The 19,077-nt window shown below is 38.6% G+C and overlaps 1 protein-coding gene across 1 annotated transcript in view; it reads left to right on the forward strand.

The window, feature by feature from the left end:
* The first annotated feature begins 16,420 nt into the window (after nt 1–16,420).
* NFIB (nuclear factor I B) overlaps nt 16,421–19,077 on the forward strand; it is a 547,227-nt gene continuing 544,570 nt past the window's right edge. Inside the window, exon 1 of the mRNA XM_030194287.1 lies at nt 16,421–16,605. Coding sequence (XP_030050147.1) covers nt 16,588–16,605 — 18 coding nt within the window. The 5' untranslated portion in view covers nt 16,421–16,587. The remainder of the gene's footprint in view (nt 16,606–19,077) is intronic.

Genomic DNA, 19,077 nt, shown 5'->3' on the forward strand with positions numbered 1-19,077 from the left:
CTCCAAGGTATGCAAATTTACCTCATGCCTATTGGATGTATTTATCTGATAACCCCACTGGTTGTGGCCAGGACAAGTTTGTAAAGCCCTAGGCTAGCCATTTTTCCCAGCTGCCAGGCCCTTACATAAAAAGTTGTTATTGCTTTTTAAAATAATTATGTAGTGATTATCATTTTCCTGGCGATAAATATAAGCATGGGCCATTAAAAATGCAAATATTATGCAAGCTAAAATAATTTTTTCTTAATGTGGCCTCACTATTCTTTTCTACTTTTTAAAAATTCATTACCAGCTTGCCCTGTCTTCTTTTGTGTTATTAATTTCAGTACCATATGCGTTATTATTAAATTTAGTGCCATTTCAGGTGCTTAGTTATCACCTATAAACAAATTGGCTTGGAAAGCGTCCGAGCACAGTGCGCCAGGGCGCTAAATTCAGCACCAGAACAATTTACAGCGGAGAAGGTAATTAATAATATGGTCAGAGCTGGGTCCAAGGGAGGCGCAGTAAATAGCGAAGCGTGTCCTGTAGATCAAATATTAATGGAAAAAAGGGGGTAGGGGGATATCTAAAAAGAGAGAAAGTTTGTTCGGATTACAGGATTTAGTAGTGTAAACTTCACACTTGGAATAAAAGCGCCAAGTTTCCAACTAGGGATCTTCTTCTTCTTTTTTTTATTTTTAATACCTTAGCAGCTATATTTGCGCTTGCTTTTCAGTGGCAGTTGGGGGAAAAAGGGCTAAACATTAGTTATTTTATTTTATAGTTGCATCACGTTAATATTTTGTTTTTAAGATGATTCGTTTCCTTGGAGATGGTTTCGAACTTTTTTAGTAGGAGTGATAAATACATATGTGCTTAGATCTGTCTACCTTGATTTTAATATGAAAAGCTATGGCCAATTGCGACCTCCCTGAACAGGAGCTTTTTTAGATTGTGCTCTGGCCAAGTTCCAACAGTGCGCAAAAGCTTTGCATTTAGGCGTCTTTCTGATTTTTTACGGACCACCTATTGAATATTGATCGTCCCTACCTTGAGAATGTTTTGAGGAAAACTGACAAAAATACACAAATAAAATAAAACTTACATTTTTTTTAAGTGCCATGCTTTTTTTATGTCATTGCTAGTTTATTGTGGCGAAATTCCGCCTATTTATCGGTGGAGATGTTTGAGCCCATGGCACCGGAGGCACAGGCTCTCGCTTATCACAATTTTATTGACATTAAATTGTTTTTTATTGTCTTTTGGTTCTTCTTTTTCAGTTATTTTTCTTTTCTTTCTTTTTTTTTTTTTTTTTGTTAACTGTCAGTAAATTTACTGTTAGGCTGTCATCCCAGTCCTTTACTTTGTTGGGGTGCTCAGCGCTCAAATAACAGCTCGATTGAGCCCTGAACAGCACCGGGCTAAATAGAGTACGGCAAGTGAGTTAATACTTGAGCCTCAAATTGTTTTTAATAACCAGCTGTGGAAGAAAGAATGCGCATACATATGTGCGTCTCTCATGTAATTAAATAATGCATTAAAACTCAAATTCATTCGACTGATAAGTTAAAAAATAGCTTTTGAAAGAAAGTGAGAAACAGCAGAAACGCACACATAACAGAAATAACGAATATTACAGCATAGATGGGTGTATGCAGAAATTCACCTGTCAGATATTGTCATCTGAAATACTTCCCCATATATTTTTAAATCTAAAATCAATTCCCAGGGAAGAAGAGTTGCCTGGGTACGTTGAAGTTTTTTCTTGAAAGAGATATACTAAATTAATAAATAAAACCAAACTGGCTCGACTTTTCTTTACATTTTCATGAATACTGTATTTCCAGCTTGTGGGAGATGTGGATGTTAATCTTTCCTCAGTATAATTCTGCAGAATGTATTATTTTCCCACACTTTTTGTAAGTGAAGGAACAGAATTAGCTAGTTGCGGGAAGGAAATATTAAACTTTTAGTTTATTGATCCATTAGCAAAACCCAAAATCGCTCCCCAGTAATATTAATAAAATGACTCGCTTCACCAGAATTATTTTAGGAAAGCAGAAACTATGAGATAGGTTAAGATAAGGTGCTTTTTCTTCCCAGAATCTTTCCCACCGACATACATATACAAAACAACTATCCTTTCATCTCAGCAATAAAGAAAAACGTATGAGTGTTTGCATGGGGGGGGGGGGGGGAACAAGAGGAGAAGAAGATACACTGATGCCTTTCAGTGAGGGTGTTGGGGCGAGATGAGACTGGTAGGTCACACCTTCCTTTAAGTAATCAGCCACACAGTGTAACGGTTTGCCCAAAACTTACAACTAAGATCTGACAGCTGATCTCAGTTCTGGAAGGTTGAACAGAAATTGTGCTTCCCCGAGCAAGATATGTATATCCAGGTGCAAGGTGCAAACGCCCAGGGGCTTAACCGTTCATAACAGGGCGACTGACACAAATTCCTGGCTCAGTTGCTGTCTGAAAGGGTGCATTATACAGTAGGATGTGTGTATGATTTTGCTAGCTGTACTGGTTCGTTTGAGTACAGTTTGGAGAGGTTTAGACCAACGAAAATACGCAGAAAAAAATATGGGGGTGGAAATCACTGCCGTCCAAGAAAGAAAATTAATGTAGAAAAACCAAGTCCTTTCCAAGGGGCTTTATTATTTCGACTTTCGGAAATATGAGAGTCACTCTAATTTTGGATCCATGGAATTTTTTGAGTTTCCAACAATGAAATCTTCTGGGGTTTCCTTTAATGCGTTTGCCCTGTTAATTAATTGAAAAACCAAATACACATTTTGAAAAGTTTATGTAAGTTCTCATTCATTGTCTTTTCTTTCTTCCTTGTGCTAGTGAAACTGGAGGATGGCCATGTTGTGCAAAAGGGCCAAAAATAGAAATTATATTTACAAGTCAGCGCTCACATAACCTTTACCATTTAAAGTGTTTTCTCTTAGACCCAAATAGGAGGTTACATTTCCATAAAAGATGGAACAAGAAAGCAGGCAGAGTAATACTATTTTCTAAATATGTAAATAAGAAATAACATTCCTTGCCTCCACTTTTGCGGCTTACCGGTCTACCACTGCAGAAAAGCAGGGGACCAATACGGTCGCGTTAAAACAAACAAACAAAAGCAGCACAGCTTCGAAAACCTTTTTTTCTAGGCTTGAAGGTTGGTATCTTGGGGGAATTTTGTAGCCCCCTTATCTGATTAGACAAGGTTCAGCAAAGGTTAGACTCGCACCAGTCACTAGTCTGTAGCACTGCGGCTGATGCCAGGCGCTATAAATAGCCTGGGCATGGCTATTTAGTAACACCTCAACTGCCCTGCATAAATCTATTATATCTTTTTATTGTAAATATTTTCCCAGCGACTCCAATATGCTCTGCTCTCAGTGCTTTTACACTGTAAATTGTAAATGTTTGATGTTTAATAAAGTTTCATTCAACTTAAGGGCCAGAGGTACTAAACTATTTTCCAGTAGATACAAAATGGGGAAAACCGTTCAGTATAATTGGTCCTTTGCAAAAGCTGAAGATTTTAGATGCATAATTGCGGATGAATAAAGATGCAGGAACCACGAAGGAAAATATTATTTTCATTTTGTCCTTCATTTTAGCTATTAAAATGGACGCTACTCTAAGCTCTCAGAATGAGATGATTGTAGAACAGATAATTGGTCTGTCAGTTTTATGACATATTTGGTCAGGCATTGCAAAAGGGAAAGGCACCTGTCTGTCTTTTTCCCCCTGAATTGTTGCATTACAGCTTTTTCCTGAGGGAAAAAGAGGATATTATATATCAAAACTTAAAACTGGAAATTAGATCCAGGTGCTCGCGATTTCCTCCCTACTGTACTGTACTCCTTATGGCTAAGGAGTTATATATACATTGTAAAGGCAAAATGCTCTGGTATCTGCAAGGGAAAAACGACTATACACGTTTTAACGTGTAATAGAAAATCGTTCTCCTCTATTGAGTGATGTTCATTTAGCATCCAACTAATGGGTGTGTATAAGGGCAGAAGAAAATCTTTAAAGTGGCTGGTAAAAGACATAGAGGAACCAATAGTTATACGTCTAGATAGGTAATCCCCTCTAAACCTAGAATTTGTATTTTTCTGCATTTAAAAAAATGATGATTTATATTTGATATATCGTTTTATAGGCAGTTCACCCGGTTGTTATATGGAATTGTTTCTACTTATAAAGTCTTTCTGTTAAACGAAGTCAAGCTCCCTATCCCCTCTCTGTTCCCCCTCCTTGTGACCCCCCTCCTTTTCTCACTACTCCTATTGGCAGTCCGTTTATGAAGATAACCATGCTGCGATAAACGGGAGACTTTCGTCCACTTCATTTCTTCCCCGCCCCCCTTCCCCACACCCCCTCAGTTTGATTCACAAATAAAGTCTTGTGTTTCTGCAAAACCTCAATGTCGGTAGTCTTCTTTTAAAACATTTACAAAATACTTGACGCCTCTTATTTACTCTCCAACCAGACTGTCTCTCAAAAGTGTACAGAAATATATTACGTTACCCAGCGCCTCATTTCTATAGTTCCTTGCAACTAAAGCAAACCGGCTCCAAAAGTTCGCTGAGAAAGTTACAGCTCTCGGGGTTTTTTTTTTTTTCCTCCGCCCTCCTTCCAGGGCTTGAAACTCCTTCACTTAGGGGTACCGCGTTCAAAGATTTAAAAAGAAAACAACAAAAGTATATCTAAGCCTGTCAAATACGCCCAGGATGGATGATTAGTGTTTAATCCAAATGCCCATTGAGCCAAAGAAGATGCGGCAGTAATGTTTAGCGATTATTCTTATCCCCACACAAAGCATTGCTGGTGGTTGCTCTGTGAAGTGAGTTCTTGCCTCCCAGCTTTCCTGTCTAGCTGGACAGAGATGAACGTGCTGTCTCAGCGTCTAGTTTTGTTCACACTTTATTTTTGTTTGATCCCTAAACACTGATTTTTTTTTTAATTAATTTTTTTTTTCTGATCTCCAGTTTCTTGGGAAAATCCATGACTACCTGCCCCTGAACCATTGTCTCCCTTAAATTGCCACTCAATCCTTCAAGGGAAAGAGGGGCGGGAGTTGTCCCCTTTACACTTGTGGCTGCTTGTTCCCTGCTCTAACAATCTTTTGTACCCGCTCCAAGGAGCTGGAGTCCCTCACTCCCACCAAGGGACCCAACTGAGGAAATCGTTCCAAACTAGCACCCCCTTATGTCTTCTAGGAATGGCTGCCAAGAAAAGAGATGTGGGCACTGAGCAGACCGTTCAGAGTACTCGGGGAATGTGTGTGCCCGTTCAAAAGGGGACCTGGCACAGCATTCATCCCATTGTGTATGCTCACCACATCTCTTTCTGCATGGATTATCATTGTATTATCTATGTCTAGCTTTCTATCAGACCTTCAAATTGTCTATTTCACGCGGGCTAGACTAGGACCCAACAAAAAGTAGGAAAGTGGCATGGCCTTGTAGAAATATAAATATGTGCATTTGAATAGTCATATGAACTTCTGTGTCAACATAGACTTCTAGAGCTATAGGCTTTAATACTTTTCCCACAAGTATAGAATGGGGAAAAGTTATTTGTGAACAAGGTTCTCTCTCTCTCTCTCTCTCTCTCTCTCTCTCTCTCTACATTAGGAAAGAGCACAACATGGCAAATAGGTATTGAAATTTCGGTATATATATATATATATATATATATATATATATATATATATATATACTCTAATGTAAATTCGTTAATATAGTAAATGGGCATAATTTATAAACTGTTTATTGGATAGTTGACTTAAGGAAATGAAAGATTTTGCAGAACACACAGAGAATCGCATGGTATCAGTTGTATTTAATAAACAAATCTCTGTTACTGCAGTAAAGGAAATGTAAGAAATTGTAGTGTTCCTGTACTTTTTACATCATATGAACGCATAACTAACTCATCTTTCTGACACATTCTGCAACTGGAGAGAAGTGGGAAAAGTCAAGGACTTTTTAGCTAGTGAAAATCCAGCTGTTTTCATGGTTAAGACCCAATTTTAAGCGGATTTACTGCTGTATAATTGATGGCGTCAATACGCCCAAGGGAGCGTAATTAATTTTAATTTACATATGTCCAAATATATTACAGTTAGGCAAGTAAAACACAAAATTACCGCAAAGCAAACTGTCTTGAAAAATATATATCCATAGCAGTCACACGGGACAGACTTTTTTTTAATCACCTTTTGCCATATTGAAAAGCTAACCATTTGATTTTACCAGCAAAACCAATCCACAATGGGTCATATAATTTTTCATCTCCTCATTTTTTACATCTATATAACTCCAAGCAGCTCTTAGTTCAAACTATTATTATGATGATGATGATGGATTTTTTTGTGTATATGTGTGTGTGTGTGTTGAGGGGGGTCAATTCATGTGAATAGAACAGAGCTTGGTGGTGAGAAAGTTTGAAAGGAGTAGAGTGGGCAGAAGGAAGCCTGCCAACCTCCCCAGGATGCTGGGTGCTCCATAGGCACGATTTGTTCTATAGAGAGCTAGAGATGCAGCCAAAAATAACTTTGCCAAGAAAAAAAAAGTTATTGGCAAACCGTGCATCTAGACTGCAGCTTGCAGGCAGCTTTAAATAGAAGTAGGTGCTGGGCTGAGACCGAATGACAGTAAAGTTTACTTCAGCAAGCTGCTGGACTTTGCGTGGTGACCCTGTCAAGCTGTGTGTGAGAGGCTGCTCGGCAACTGGACTCGGTACTTCCATGTCTATTCTTTTGCTTTAACAGTTATTTTAACTCCAAAGCCCATGCTAACTTGACAGCTCTATACTTCCTGCCGTAAGTGAAGCCTGCCAAGGAAGAACTGCTTTTCGCCATCGGCATAGCATATCCTGAACCTGATCCCCACCTCACGTCCCAGGCAAGGCCAGACCCTCGGCCAAAAGTAGGATGAGCGTAAGCGCAGCCACCTCGTTAAAGGAGCAGAAGAGGGCAGAGTTACTCGGCAAGAAGTGGAAAATCATGCACAAAAAAAAAAAAAAAAAAAAAAAAATACACTGAATCGCCAGTTTGCAAACGGAAAGGGATTTCAGGTGTGGACTGAAATTAAACAGAAAGCTGATTATCTTTGCTTCTCTTCCAGATGATTAAACTGTGCGTAATATTAAGGCTGTGCACCAATAAGTCATAATGTTGTGAGAGGCAAGATTGCACTTTTTGTGACTCTTCTGCACTATTAACATCATACGGTTTTCAGCAAAGTATAGTGACTGTGAGATTTGCATTAAAGGAACATAGAATTGAATAAAAACTCAACTAAAATAACAGGTGTAAGCACGGTGCTCCATTTAGGTAAATTCGACTTCATCTGGATTATCAGGACATAAGGAATTAGAGGGAGGGATGGTCTTCTTTGTGTGCATAGATCTGAGAGTAGTCAGGGCTCTGTCAAGTTTCTCAGAAAGGAACAGTACGTATTCTGTACTGTGGGTGTGTTGGTCTGTACGTGCCCGTCTATACACACACACGCATACAGAGAGAAGTGAACTGAAGCTGTTTAAGGTCAATTAATCTCACGAACGCCTCTAAATAAATAAATAAATAAATAAATAAAACAAACAGCCCGTTGATAATATCAGACAGGATTTTCAATCTAAAACTTAAAGATGTCCCTTCGTGCCTTTCTAGTGGCAGATTCTACGCGGACATATTGTACCCTTCTCCAACTCCTTCTTCTTATACTCTTTTTCCTATATTTGGAGGCTGTTTTGTTTGTGGATAGGCATATGTATGTATTTTATTTATGTAATTAATTATTTGCTTATTTTTAAATATATAAACTGCATGAGAAAACCAATTATTTTCCTATACTGGGAAGAAAAGCGCGACGAGTCCATTGCATACATGGTTGGAGTATTTTGTGCAGCCAAAATGCGTAGCGAAAGTATTGCAAAGAAAAAGTACAAAGGTGTCTCTGGAACAGATTTTGTCTTGGCCCGTTTTGTTCACAGCCAAGGACAACCAATTCATAGCTAAAGATTTCTAGTCCTTGCTGCTGCGCCAGCTCTCCCAAATCCGGTTCATACTACAGAAAACGGAGACCGAACAATCTCTGTACAACAACAACAAAAAGTAGTCTAAGATGCCATTTATTTATGTGTATCTTTTAAAGGTCGGGTGAAGGTTTTATTATTTGGGGTTTTATTTTATATTTTGCTGATTTGCGTAGAATAGTTGCCCCCTTCCCAAATAATACCCATAACTAGACCGTCAAACTAGTTTTATAGACTTTTTTTTTGGTGGGGGGAGATAGGGAAGGATGAATGATGTTTGAATATACAATGGAAGGACCCAGGAGATACAAAACAAAGAACACAGAGAAACATTACGGTTCTGTTTTCCTAAAGATTTTTCTTTTTCATCTACCATTCTAATACCTGTTCACTAAGCCACAACGAAAGTAGTAGCAATATATAAAATTAAAACCAAGATGTTATTAATCAAATGGGCTATATTGTTGTACAATCCACACTCAGAAATGATGGACAGAAATGTTAACTAATAAACAAAACATGTAAAAAAATATATAAAGTGAAACCTTTATATTGAACTAATCTAACACATTTCTAAAGTCACTTTCTCAGGTCAGGACAGAATGAGGAAAAGGGTGTGTGTGTTTGGTGGGGGGGGGGGGGGGTGGAGTTCATGGGTGATTAGAGAGTGAAAAAACTTACTATGTTCACCTAAGAATTTTTTAGAAACCCGAGGTATTTACATAATTTCTTGGTAATTCCAAAATGTCTGATCACTTTAACTTGAAAAATCTTAAGTTCCTGGATTGCTTTAAAATTTTCTTTCAGTATCCTAATTATAAGACCATTGGTGCACTGATCTGAACCTGAAACGTGATCCTTCATGAAGGTTTCATCTTATGACATCTAATGTTAGGGAGAGTGAACGATTCTTGTCTTTTAACAGCTGGTCTGTCTGGCCAGTTTACCATCGCTCTTCACATTTTCTGCATTGAATATACTGTACTTTAGAGGAGGTACATGATTAAGATCCCTTTATGTTTTTACCATGGGAGTAACAATGGAGTCCTGTGATATGTACTTGTAGTTTGCAGCTTGGTATATTGCAGGGAAGTGTGGCATTCTTTTCTTTCTGTGTTTCTAAGTTTGTTTTTTTCCTATGGTGATTGTCAGAAGGCCAGTATTAGCAGAGCAGGGGAATATCTCTTCCATGTGACTCATCCTCTAGGAATAGTGCCTATAGAAAGATTTTATGATAGTTCTCTTTTTTTTCTAGCTGAGGATTGTCTATAACTACAAGGTGGAATGCCTGTTCATCCCTGTCTCTTCTGTATTCTGTGGCTTGTTGGAAGTGTGTGTATTTCCAAAATTAGATGGCAATGTCTATATAGCTCTTTATACATCTTTATAAATCTCCTCTCTCTCCCTCCCCCTCCCCCGCCCCCTTTTAATTTAAAGGACCAGTAAATAAACTTTCAGGATATGGACCATTTCCTGTTCTTGACCGATATGTTGTGTACATAGAATGTATAGTGTTGTTAATATTGGTCACAAAATTTATATGGAAGAGTTTTCTAAAACATGGTAAGGGAAAATGAGTCTTATTCAATAGTAGCCAAAGTACTCTCTGTTTTTTTTTTCTACACTGGTTCAGACCTACTAAATATTTCTCCTTGGACACAAAATGGAAGGGTCAGCTCAGTATGTAGAAATTTCTCTGTTTTTATCTATCTATCTAGACACACACTGGATTTTAGTTATGGCCCTAAAGACAAAGGGGAAAAGGGCAACCCATACAGAGTCACAGGTTCTGGGCAGACTGGATAGATCATGCTGGTCTTTATCTACTGGTTTTTTTTTGTTTACTCTTTATTTTTGCCCATAATTTCTGACTGTAGATTATATAGGCACAGCAGTATAGCCTATAGTTAATAATGACATTTGGCTTTCAAATTTAAAATCTCTGGCAATATAATGTAAATGTAAGAAATAGTGTTCCTGTCCATGTTGTGAACAAAAATGGCTATTTTAGGATGTATCTGGTGCAACTGCAATATTAACTTCTATGATAAATGGCAGGAATTACACACACGTATGTATTAATTCTAGTTATTTTGTCTTTGCATGTAATTAATTTTGTAGTGGATATAGTGCTAATATTATAATTGCAACAGATGCATCCTAAAAAAGAAATCTGTTTTCACATTATGGAAAAATGTGTTCACAAGAACTTTAAAGTGACTGCATTGTCCTTTCCTTTTTTTTTTTTTTCTTCTTTCTTTCTATTCCTTCAAGTAATAAGTGCCTATCTGTCTAGAGAAAGAGAAAATTTGTTACTGACTTGCAGGTAGCTGTGTCAGTTTACTGATGGCCTTTAATAAAAGGTATGACTTAATATGAGTCAGTATAAATTGAGTTCATCACACCAAGATTTATCAAACAGGCTGTATTATACTAATGGAAGCTCTGGGTTAGTAGGCACAGACCAGTGTCATTATGTGTCCAGGGTATGATTTATACAGCGAATGATAATATATACTATATTAGAGGAGAAGCATGAGAAAGATCCCTTTATATCCTAAAAGGTATTTTTTTTCCATTTATGTCTATGGGGAAATTGTTTATTATCTAGCCCCTAAAATGAAAATGTGTGGTTGTCCACTAAGAGATTGAAAGAGAGGTCAGTATCAAACAACCAGATACAATGGAAAGAAAAACAACATAATCTAATCTAAAGGTATAAACGAATCTAGAGTTTATCCTTATTTATATCATGTTGATTTATGTTATCAGAATTAGGTTACACTGCTACTGTACTTCAATGGTTCAGCTTTTTTTTTTTTTTTTTTAAATAGGCAATACTCTGTTATTAAGGATAGTGTATCTCCTTTTCCTTGGTGATCTCCTTGTGGAATCCCATAGAGGTCTCCTATTTCTCTATAATCAACTACTGTATGGAGAAAATTAGACATTGGTCCTTTTCTGTTATGTTTAAGTTAAATACAGATAAGAGAAAGGTTATTTGGTTCAATGTAAATGTAGATAGTATTCCCAGATATATTATTTGTTCAGATGGTTCTCAGTTGATGGTGAATAGAAATTCAAGAATTTTGGGTGTTATTCTAGATTCTGCTTTAACAATAAATGCTTAAACATTTATTTCAGAAGGCTTTCTTCAAGTCGAAACAACTTCAACTAGTTCATTCTTATTTTATTCCTAATCACTTTAAGGTACTATTGCACAATTGGACTACTGTAATTCCTTGTATATTAGAATTAATCAAAAGCAATTATAGAGATTGCAGTTGATTCAGAACACAGCAACTAGGCTTATTTTTTGTAAAGTCAAATTCAATCATGTCTCTCCATTGCTGATTGATCTTCACTCCCTGTAAAAGCATGGCTAGTTTTCAAAATATGTTGCCTTGCTTTTAAAATTTTAGACAGTTACTGTCCCACTGATCTGACATTATGAATTACTTTGTTGGGTGACTTTAGTGATCAATGAACCTGTATGTAGCTCATATTACAATTTCCCTCCTTTAGAGGTGTGAAATTGAAAGGTTTTCAGGAGACGTTTGTTAACTTTCAAATAGCAAAACTTTGGAATATGCGCCCAGTAGAAGTTAGATTATGTCCTTCGTGTATTCATTTTCATAAACAGTTGAAATCTTATGTTTTCAAAATTTTTGTATGAAACTATAGCAATTTTATTTGTGTTACAATTATTTATCATTGTAGTTCTGATGTCCTTTTTTGTAGTTGTTAATCCACTCTGAACCTAAATTTAGGGGTAGAAGCAGGCTATAAGTATCCATCATCATCATGTTTTTGTTGTGAATTCCAATTAGCTCAGTTTATTAATTGAAATAATTTATGATTATTATTATTGTTTTATCAATTCTGGTTGCAGGTTATATATATATACCTGCTATAGATAAATATGCACGCACGCATATTTTAAGAACAAATGCATTTTCCATCTTTTTGTCCATATCACAGAGCCTTCCAAATTGTGGGCCAGGACCCCAAATGAGGGTCACAAAACCTGCCTTTAAGGTTCTGACCTAGGTGGGCTCTCCATAGGTGCATCATTATTCCGCACCTTCAGGGGTTCACACAGTTTTATTTTGCAGATCAGCAAAGTACCACAGGATGCCTCAGCATGTCCCATGGCAGTGCTTTTTGGAGCATGATAGGCAAGGAATAGTGCCTACTACTGCTTAGTAAAAGGGTCCCTTAGTTTACAAAAAAAAAAAAAATCTGATTTCAGATTCGGAATCATTAATCTTCAAAAACTACCAATATACAATTTTGTCCAATTTGGTAGAACAATTTTTCAACTAAGGGCTTCTTCTACAAAGCTGCACTAGCGATTCCCATGTGGCTAATAAGAGGAAGCTCACAGGAATTGAATAGGCTTCCTCTCATTCACCGTGCAGAAATCGCTAGCGTGGCTTTGTAAAAGAAGCCCTAAATTTGAGGGCCCAGTCCTCCCTTGAAAGTAAAAGTGGTAGCATTTTGTTTCTATTCTTATTACTACTTTGCGTCTTTGGTGTAGACCAGTGATTGGTAGCTCAGGCACACCAGACCAGTCTAGTTTTATTTAGATATCCACAGTGAATATGTATGAAACAGATTTGCATTCATGACCTCTGTTGTGTCCAGATCCCATGCATATTCATTTAAAGCTATCTCAGCACTGACTCCCATTTTTAGGTATTTTTATTTCTGAAAATAAACCTGCCTGATTTCAGATTTAAACTCAACATCCTACAAATCTCCCTGCAAGCCCTTAGCTGCTTTGGACTTTTCCTGTAGTTCAGTCCTTGGACATGTTATTGTGTTAATTTTAGCCAACGTTAAATCAGATGTAACACTAAAGCTTTATATGCTAAGGGCTACATTTACCCAAAGTGTGCTACTGCATTAATGTATGCTAACACCATTAATGTATGTTATTACCAAATGGGTGGACCTGTGATGATGCTTATTGATGCTGATTACTGCAGACTAATGCAGTAACACACTTTAGTTAATCTAGCCCTAACAGAATATACTCTGTATAAAAGAGACATCTATCTCTCAATATTGCGTACTATGACTTACTTTGTAATGTAGTCTAGTGCATAATAGAGATCTGAGTGGATAACCAATACATATTTTTAATGTTGATTTTTTTTCACTAAAGCAGCTTTGTGTGTATGCTTTACTCCCCAGCAATGAGGCATGTAGAGAGGGTGTCTGACAGCATTATGTAATTTTTTTTTCTTCAGGCTATATAGCTTTTAACTGGGTTTCTGGAAGAGTTGGGAGCTCTTATTCTTTATTTCCCCCACAGAGAATTCTGAAATCAGCCTTGCTCCCACCCTAGCAGCGAGTACACAGAGGACTTGAACAAACTGTAAAAGAAATAGAAATGCATAAATGGAAACTTGGTTCTGCCTGCCTATTGTAGGTGTACAGACAATACAACAAAGGTGGAATATAATAAACCATTATTAAGTATTATTGATAAAGGTTTGCTTGTGCCTATAGAGCTGTTCAAAACAAACATTTAAAATTAGACTCCACAAATCAACAAATTGAATTAAAAAACAGTCATGTTGAACAAAGATACAAACCGTTGTCCAAGAAAATCATTCACTGGATGACAGGTGTGTCTCTGCCCTGTAAGTCACATTGCAGAAGTGGTCCTTGGAGGGTTGAAAGCAAAGGCTTCATAAGATGCAGTCCTCTGAAGAAAACTTCCAGTAATGCAGAGAAAGGCCAGGCTGCCATAGGCTGGCATTCTCTCAAAGTGGCAATCATCTGAAAATCAGTTTTACATCAATTGGCGTGAAATCTGCCTGGTGTTTTTAAAAGAAATACTGTGGGTTTTGTGTGTGTGTTCTCCCCCACCCCACCCCATATAGGAAGATAGGGAAAATAGATATAAGTGAAAGCTGATAAAATTATACCAGGTGCATGTAAGACTAACACAGTTCAAAGGCAGATTTCAACACTGTTAACCTAGAATGAGGGAATGTACTGGCTAAGGTGTGACTATTTTAGCATGCCAGGGAGTCTACAGTTTTTTTTTATAACCTGGAAGTCTGATGTTGTGAGCTGAAAACAGGCCATACTCTCTGAATTTATACAATGAAAGATAGTAAGGAAGAAAACATTTTCCAAAAACAGAGGGGCTATACAACTAGAAGGCATTAAATGAAGTTGAAAGGAGGCAAACCTAAAGCAAAATCAGGAAAGACTTTTTTCACAGAGAAGGTGGTGGATGCATGGAAGTGATGGAGTTGAAAACAATGATGGAATTCAAAAAGGTATAGGATAAATACATAGGTTTCTTATATACATGAAGATGCACTAAAAGTGTAGTTTCTTTCTACTCACAGAAAACTAAGGGGGTAACCCATACAGAGTCACATACACAACAACCCTGGGTGCCTTTCTAGGCAGACTGGATAGGCCACCATGGTTGTTTATCTACAGTTTTTTTTAATTGGGTTTTTTTTAAAGCTGTTACCATGGATATCCAGGATAATGTACATAATTTGGTTATCTTGTAAAACAGATCTTTTTGGGTACTAAAGAATGAGACCTCACCAGCTTTGATATACCGATTTTGTTTATAAAGATGTATTATTTTACTAGTCAAATTTTAAAGGTACCCAATATTTATAAAACAATGAAAAATCGGGATGCCATCTAATACAGTAACTTCTATGGTTAACGGTTACTTTGAGGGAAGATAAGGATTGAAGATTATATATCTAACCAAACCTTACTAACATAATATTTAACTGATATCAGCTATAGGATGAGATCCTTTTTCTATTTTTTTTTCTGAATCAGCCCTAGTCTATCTGCAACCCACAATGTGGAGTTCTCTCAATCAAAGCCTGAATGCCACACAGCAAAAAAAAAAAAAAAAAAAAAAAAAAAACCCACAGACCTCTCTTGGCATGGGAAAAAGAATTGCTACCCACTCAGTTGAGCGGGTGCCAATCCTTTTCAAAAGCGGCAGTGCACATGCTTAGCCATACCAAAGTGGAGGGGGGAAGGGGCGTCCTGCTCATTGTTCGATGCCTCAGACAAGAAATATTTTTCTATTGGCCTTATTCACTTATTTCGGTTGCACGAATTATTGATAAGTGGATGGATTTGAGGCTGGCTCTGTTTCTCATATAAAGCCAGGTCAACTATAGTAAGTGGTTACAGATTGCAGAAGGTTTTTAGGGCACGGTGTGCACAGTATATCGTTAAATTACTTCATCTTTCTCTGTCCCGATTTTCCTTGCGGCTTTGTAGTGTGCGTACTTTGACGCCCGGCACACAATATAGGTTGGGTGGGTAAGAGGGAGATAGAAAAAGAGAGATTAATTAGAAATAGAAAAGTTGAAACGTACAGCCCCAGAAGCAAGACTCTGCTTGCCAGTCAACACCGGAGAAACTGAAAAAGAAATGCATACCCTCCTCTATAGGGCAAAATAAAAAGAGAGAAGAGGTTGCACATTTCCCCAAAGCTGATAAAAGAAAATACTTTTCCACAAAAACAATGAGCATTGGAGAGTCCATATAATTTCTAGAGGAAACAAATGTTCCTGCCGAAAACGTCTTAAGAAAGACTTAATAGCGGGATAGTCTAAGAAGGAGCCTGCAACAGCCCCATAACCAACCATTGCACATGTGCGACAGTGCCTGCGCCCGGCCCGGCGTGTCCGCTCTCCCCACCACGCCTCTTTCTTTGTTCCTCTCCGTTATTGGCTGGCCTGTGATGAATATGCAAATTCAACCTGCTTCCTGGGGCAACAGCGAGGCAGAGCCGGGGGCTTCCTATAAGCGGCTGCCGCAGTGGAGCCCCTTCCCCCTCCCCCTGGGGGAAGAGGAGGAGGGGCGGTTCTAGGGCGCCGACGACTCGACCAATCAGAGGAGCAGTGGAAGGCGTCCAGGAGCTGGGCCGGCGCTGCTATCTGGAGCCGGATCTGCAGAGCGCCGCCAGAGCGAGAGGGGGGCCGACGGGGCGAGGGAGAGGGGCAGAGCCAGAGGCGCCCGCAGCAGCAGCCGACAGTGCGCAGAGCCGTCCAGGAGCAGCCAAGAAAAAAAAAAATAATAATAATAAGAGCAGGGATCAGCCTCTTCTGGATCGCGTTCAAGTGAGCCGGCAAAAGCCACCCTGCAGCACCTCAGATCAGAGAGGAAGGAAGGAAGACTGAGCCCAAGGAGGGAGAGGGCCGGAGCGGGGGCTTGTTTGCCTTCTTTTTCACTTTACCGCCTTTTTCCCCCCCTTTTCTGTTGGCAAGAACTCAACTCTTTTTTTTTTTTTTAGCCTGCTGTGGTGGAGGCGGCACTGGTGTTGGTGCTTTTATGGGTTTTCTTTTGTTTGTTTTTGTTGTTTATAATAATAATAATAAAATAAAAAGTAGCTCAAACACACACAAAAGACTTGAAGGACACACTCCTGGAATTAAAAATCAAACAAAAAAGTCCTTGAGAAAAGAATAAATTGTTACCTGAGAAATGTGAAGTCAACGGCCCAGTGTTGTGCACAGATTTCAGGAGCCCATTAATTTAATGCAATACAGTGCAATGGTATGTGCTATTGAAATAATGACTTTTCTTCGCCTTCTTTATTGGTTTACATATTTCGATTTATTTATTTTTTAGTTTTCTTGAATTCGACTTGTGGATCGCCTTTCCAGCAACTCTATAAGCTTTGGTCTCTGTTTCTCTGCTGTCTCACTCAGTGGATATGTGTCTGTCTCGTTGAACCCTCCCCAAATGCTTCTAGGACTCTGTAGGCTGAACTAGAAGAGGGAGTAGAACTGTTTGTGTTTGTGGTTTTTTTTTTTCTTGGCAGCTTTTGGATCGGGATCGTTCTTTTCTGCCAAGGAATCAGTTGATAAAGCTGGCGTCCAAAAGTGCTGAACTTGGCACATTTCCTACTTTGACTCTCCCCTCCCCCTCCCATCTTTCCCTTTCTCTTTCTTTCCCTCTTCTGGCAGCCAAAGAGCAGTGAAACGCTGCAAGATCTATGGAAATGTGACTTCGGCTTTCCTTTGGAACTAGTTTTCTTTCCTCTCCCCCCCCCCCTTCCTGCCATTTCCCTAACATTTCTGATTGTCACTTCTCACCCCTTCTTCCTGCTAATCTAGGCTTTTCTTATTCTAAAGCAATCGATCTCGCTGTAGTTATAACGTTTTGCTCAGCCACTATGTGATTTTACACTGTGTCTGGTTATCTGGCGCCCCGCGTTTTACCTTATAGAGGTGGTGTTTCATGTACGTGCCCTAGATCCCCCTCCCCCCACCTCCAACATTGCTGATCTTTCTCTTCTGTTGGTTTTTCTGTTGAGATGCATGTGTGCAGCAGTAGTATTCACCGTCTGACCGTGTGTGTGTGTCAGTATCCGACCACATTCTAAAGCACAGTGTCCCATCCATAGGTTGTGGTTGAGAGCGCGGTGTGTGCGGATTTGGCATCTCTGGGACTGAAAGGGGGCGGGGAAGGCAGTTTTCGACTTTGACACAAGATGCCGATGTGGCGTGATCTGAATTCTTATTAAGGGCTGTGAACACGGCCGTCTCCTCCTCCTCTTGGAAGAGTTGGCATTGAACTTGAGACGGGACAGACAAGACCTCCACGTCTCTCTCTCTCTCTCTCTTCATTTTTACAGTAGCTGGCCTGGAAAGGGCGCCAAAACACACAAGATTAATTCTAACTTTTTTAAACCTATCTTGCGCTTCTGCCTGCTTTAAAATTTAAAACTCTATGGAGAAGTTAACTTTAAATTTAAAAAAAAACTGATCCAATAAAAGCGCCGGGTCGAGCAAATAGTTAGACATTGCTTTTTTTTTTTTTTTTTTTAAGGCTTACTTTGTGTTCAGGGAGTTATGTTAACGCAATTTTTTTTTTTTAGCTTGCACTTAAATGTAAATTTGAAACAATAAAATGGATCGGGTTATAAAATACCATCCTAGAAATAATAGCATTCCTGGCAGAAAGTCAAGAGAGATGGGTATTAAAACTTTAATAACACAAAATCCTGTGGGGTTTTCTTTTTTGCACTGTGATACAAGTATTGAATAATGTTTCTGCTCAATGGGGTTACAATCGCACTGCAAACGTTTGCTGTTGTATATCTAATGTAATGCTGTGTATATATATATATATATATATATATATATATATATATACATATTTGCTGTTATAGTTTCAAAAGCTGTGTTGGATAGGTAACCTATTTTTCTATTTAATTGAGCCTGGCAAAATAAAATATAGCTGGCTTTGATGTGGCTACAATTGTTTAACTTTCACCCATTTCTTTGGTTTCAGTAACAGCATTAGTGGAGTTTGCATAGATAAAGGAATGCAACAAGGGATACAGAGGCAGGCGACAAATTATCAGGCTAGATAGATGACAACGTATTATTATTATTATTATTATTATTTGTGCCACATTACACCCAATGTTGATAGGTACTATTATTATTTTCTACCGCACGTGTAGGTTTTGAGTTGAAAAGCAAAACTTTTTTGGAGGTGCAGATGAAAAAGAGCTGGTGCTGACATCCACTTGAAAGGGGAAAAAAAAGTTATTGAATGTTTTCAGGCCTAAAGACTCCGAAAAAAGAGGGATGTTGCCAGCATAGGCAAGAAACACCTTACAAGCTCAGGGCTCCCTGAGCTAATTTTGAGAAGGTGAACCCACCAAAAAAAGAGGGCGAATTGAAATAAGGTGAAATGAAGTTAGGCTGGGGTGGTGGTGGCGGGTGCTTGACTTTATACTATACAAAGGAAAAGCCTGGGCTGACTTGAGAGCGCTGTTTATGGCCTCGGTGATAGCAGGGCAGTCCGTGGGCAGTAAATTAATCGCCCAATTCATTATGGTGGTGCTAGGATACTGCTTCAGGGACTGGAGAAAGCTTCGGCTGAAAGTAGCGTTCGTTTGTTTGTATGCAGCAGGAACTTTCTGAGCTGAGAGTTTTATGCTGGAGTCGTTGCGGATTTCTCTCCTAAGAGTGGGGTAATCCCTAAAGTGGATCGAACCCCGTCGCCCCTCTT

Source organism: Microcaecilia unicolor, chromosome 2 (assembly GCF_901765095.1).
Source record: "Microcaecilia unicolor chromosome 2, aMicUni1.1, whole genome shotgun sequence".
NCBI classification, from domain to species: Eukaryota; Metazoa; Chordata; class Amphibia; order Gymnophiona; family Siphonopidae; genus Microcaecilia; species Microcaecilia unicolor.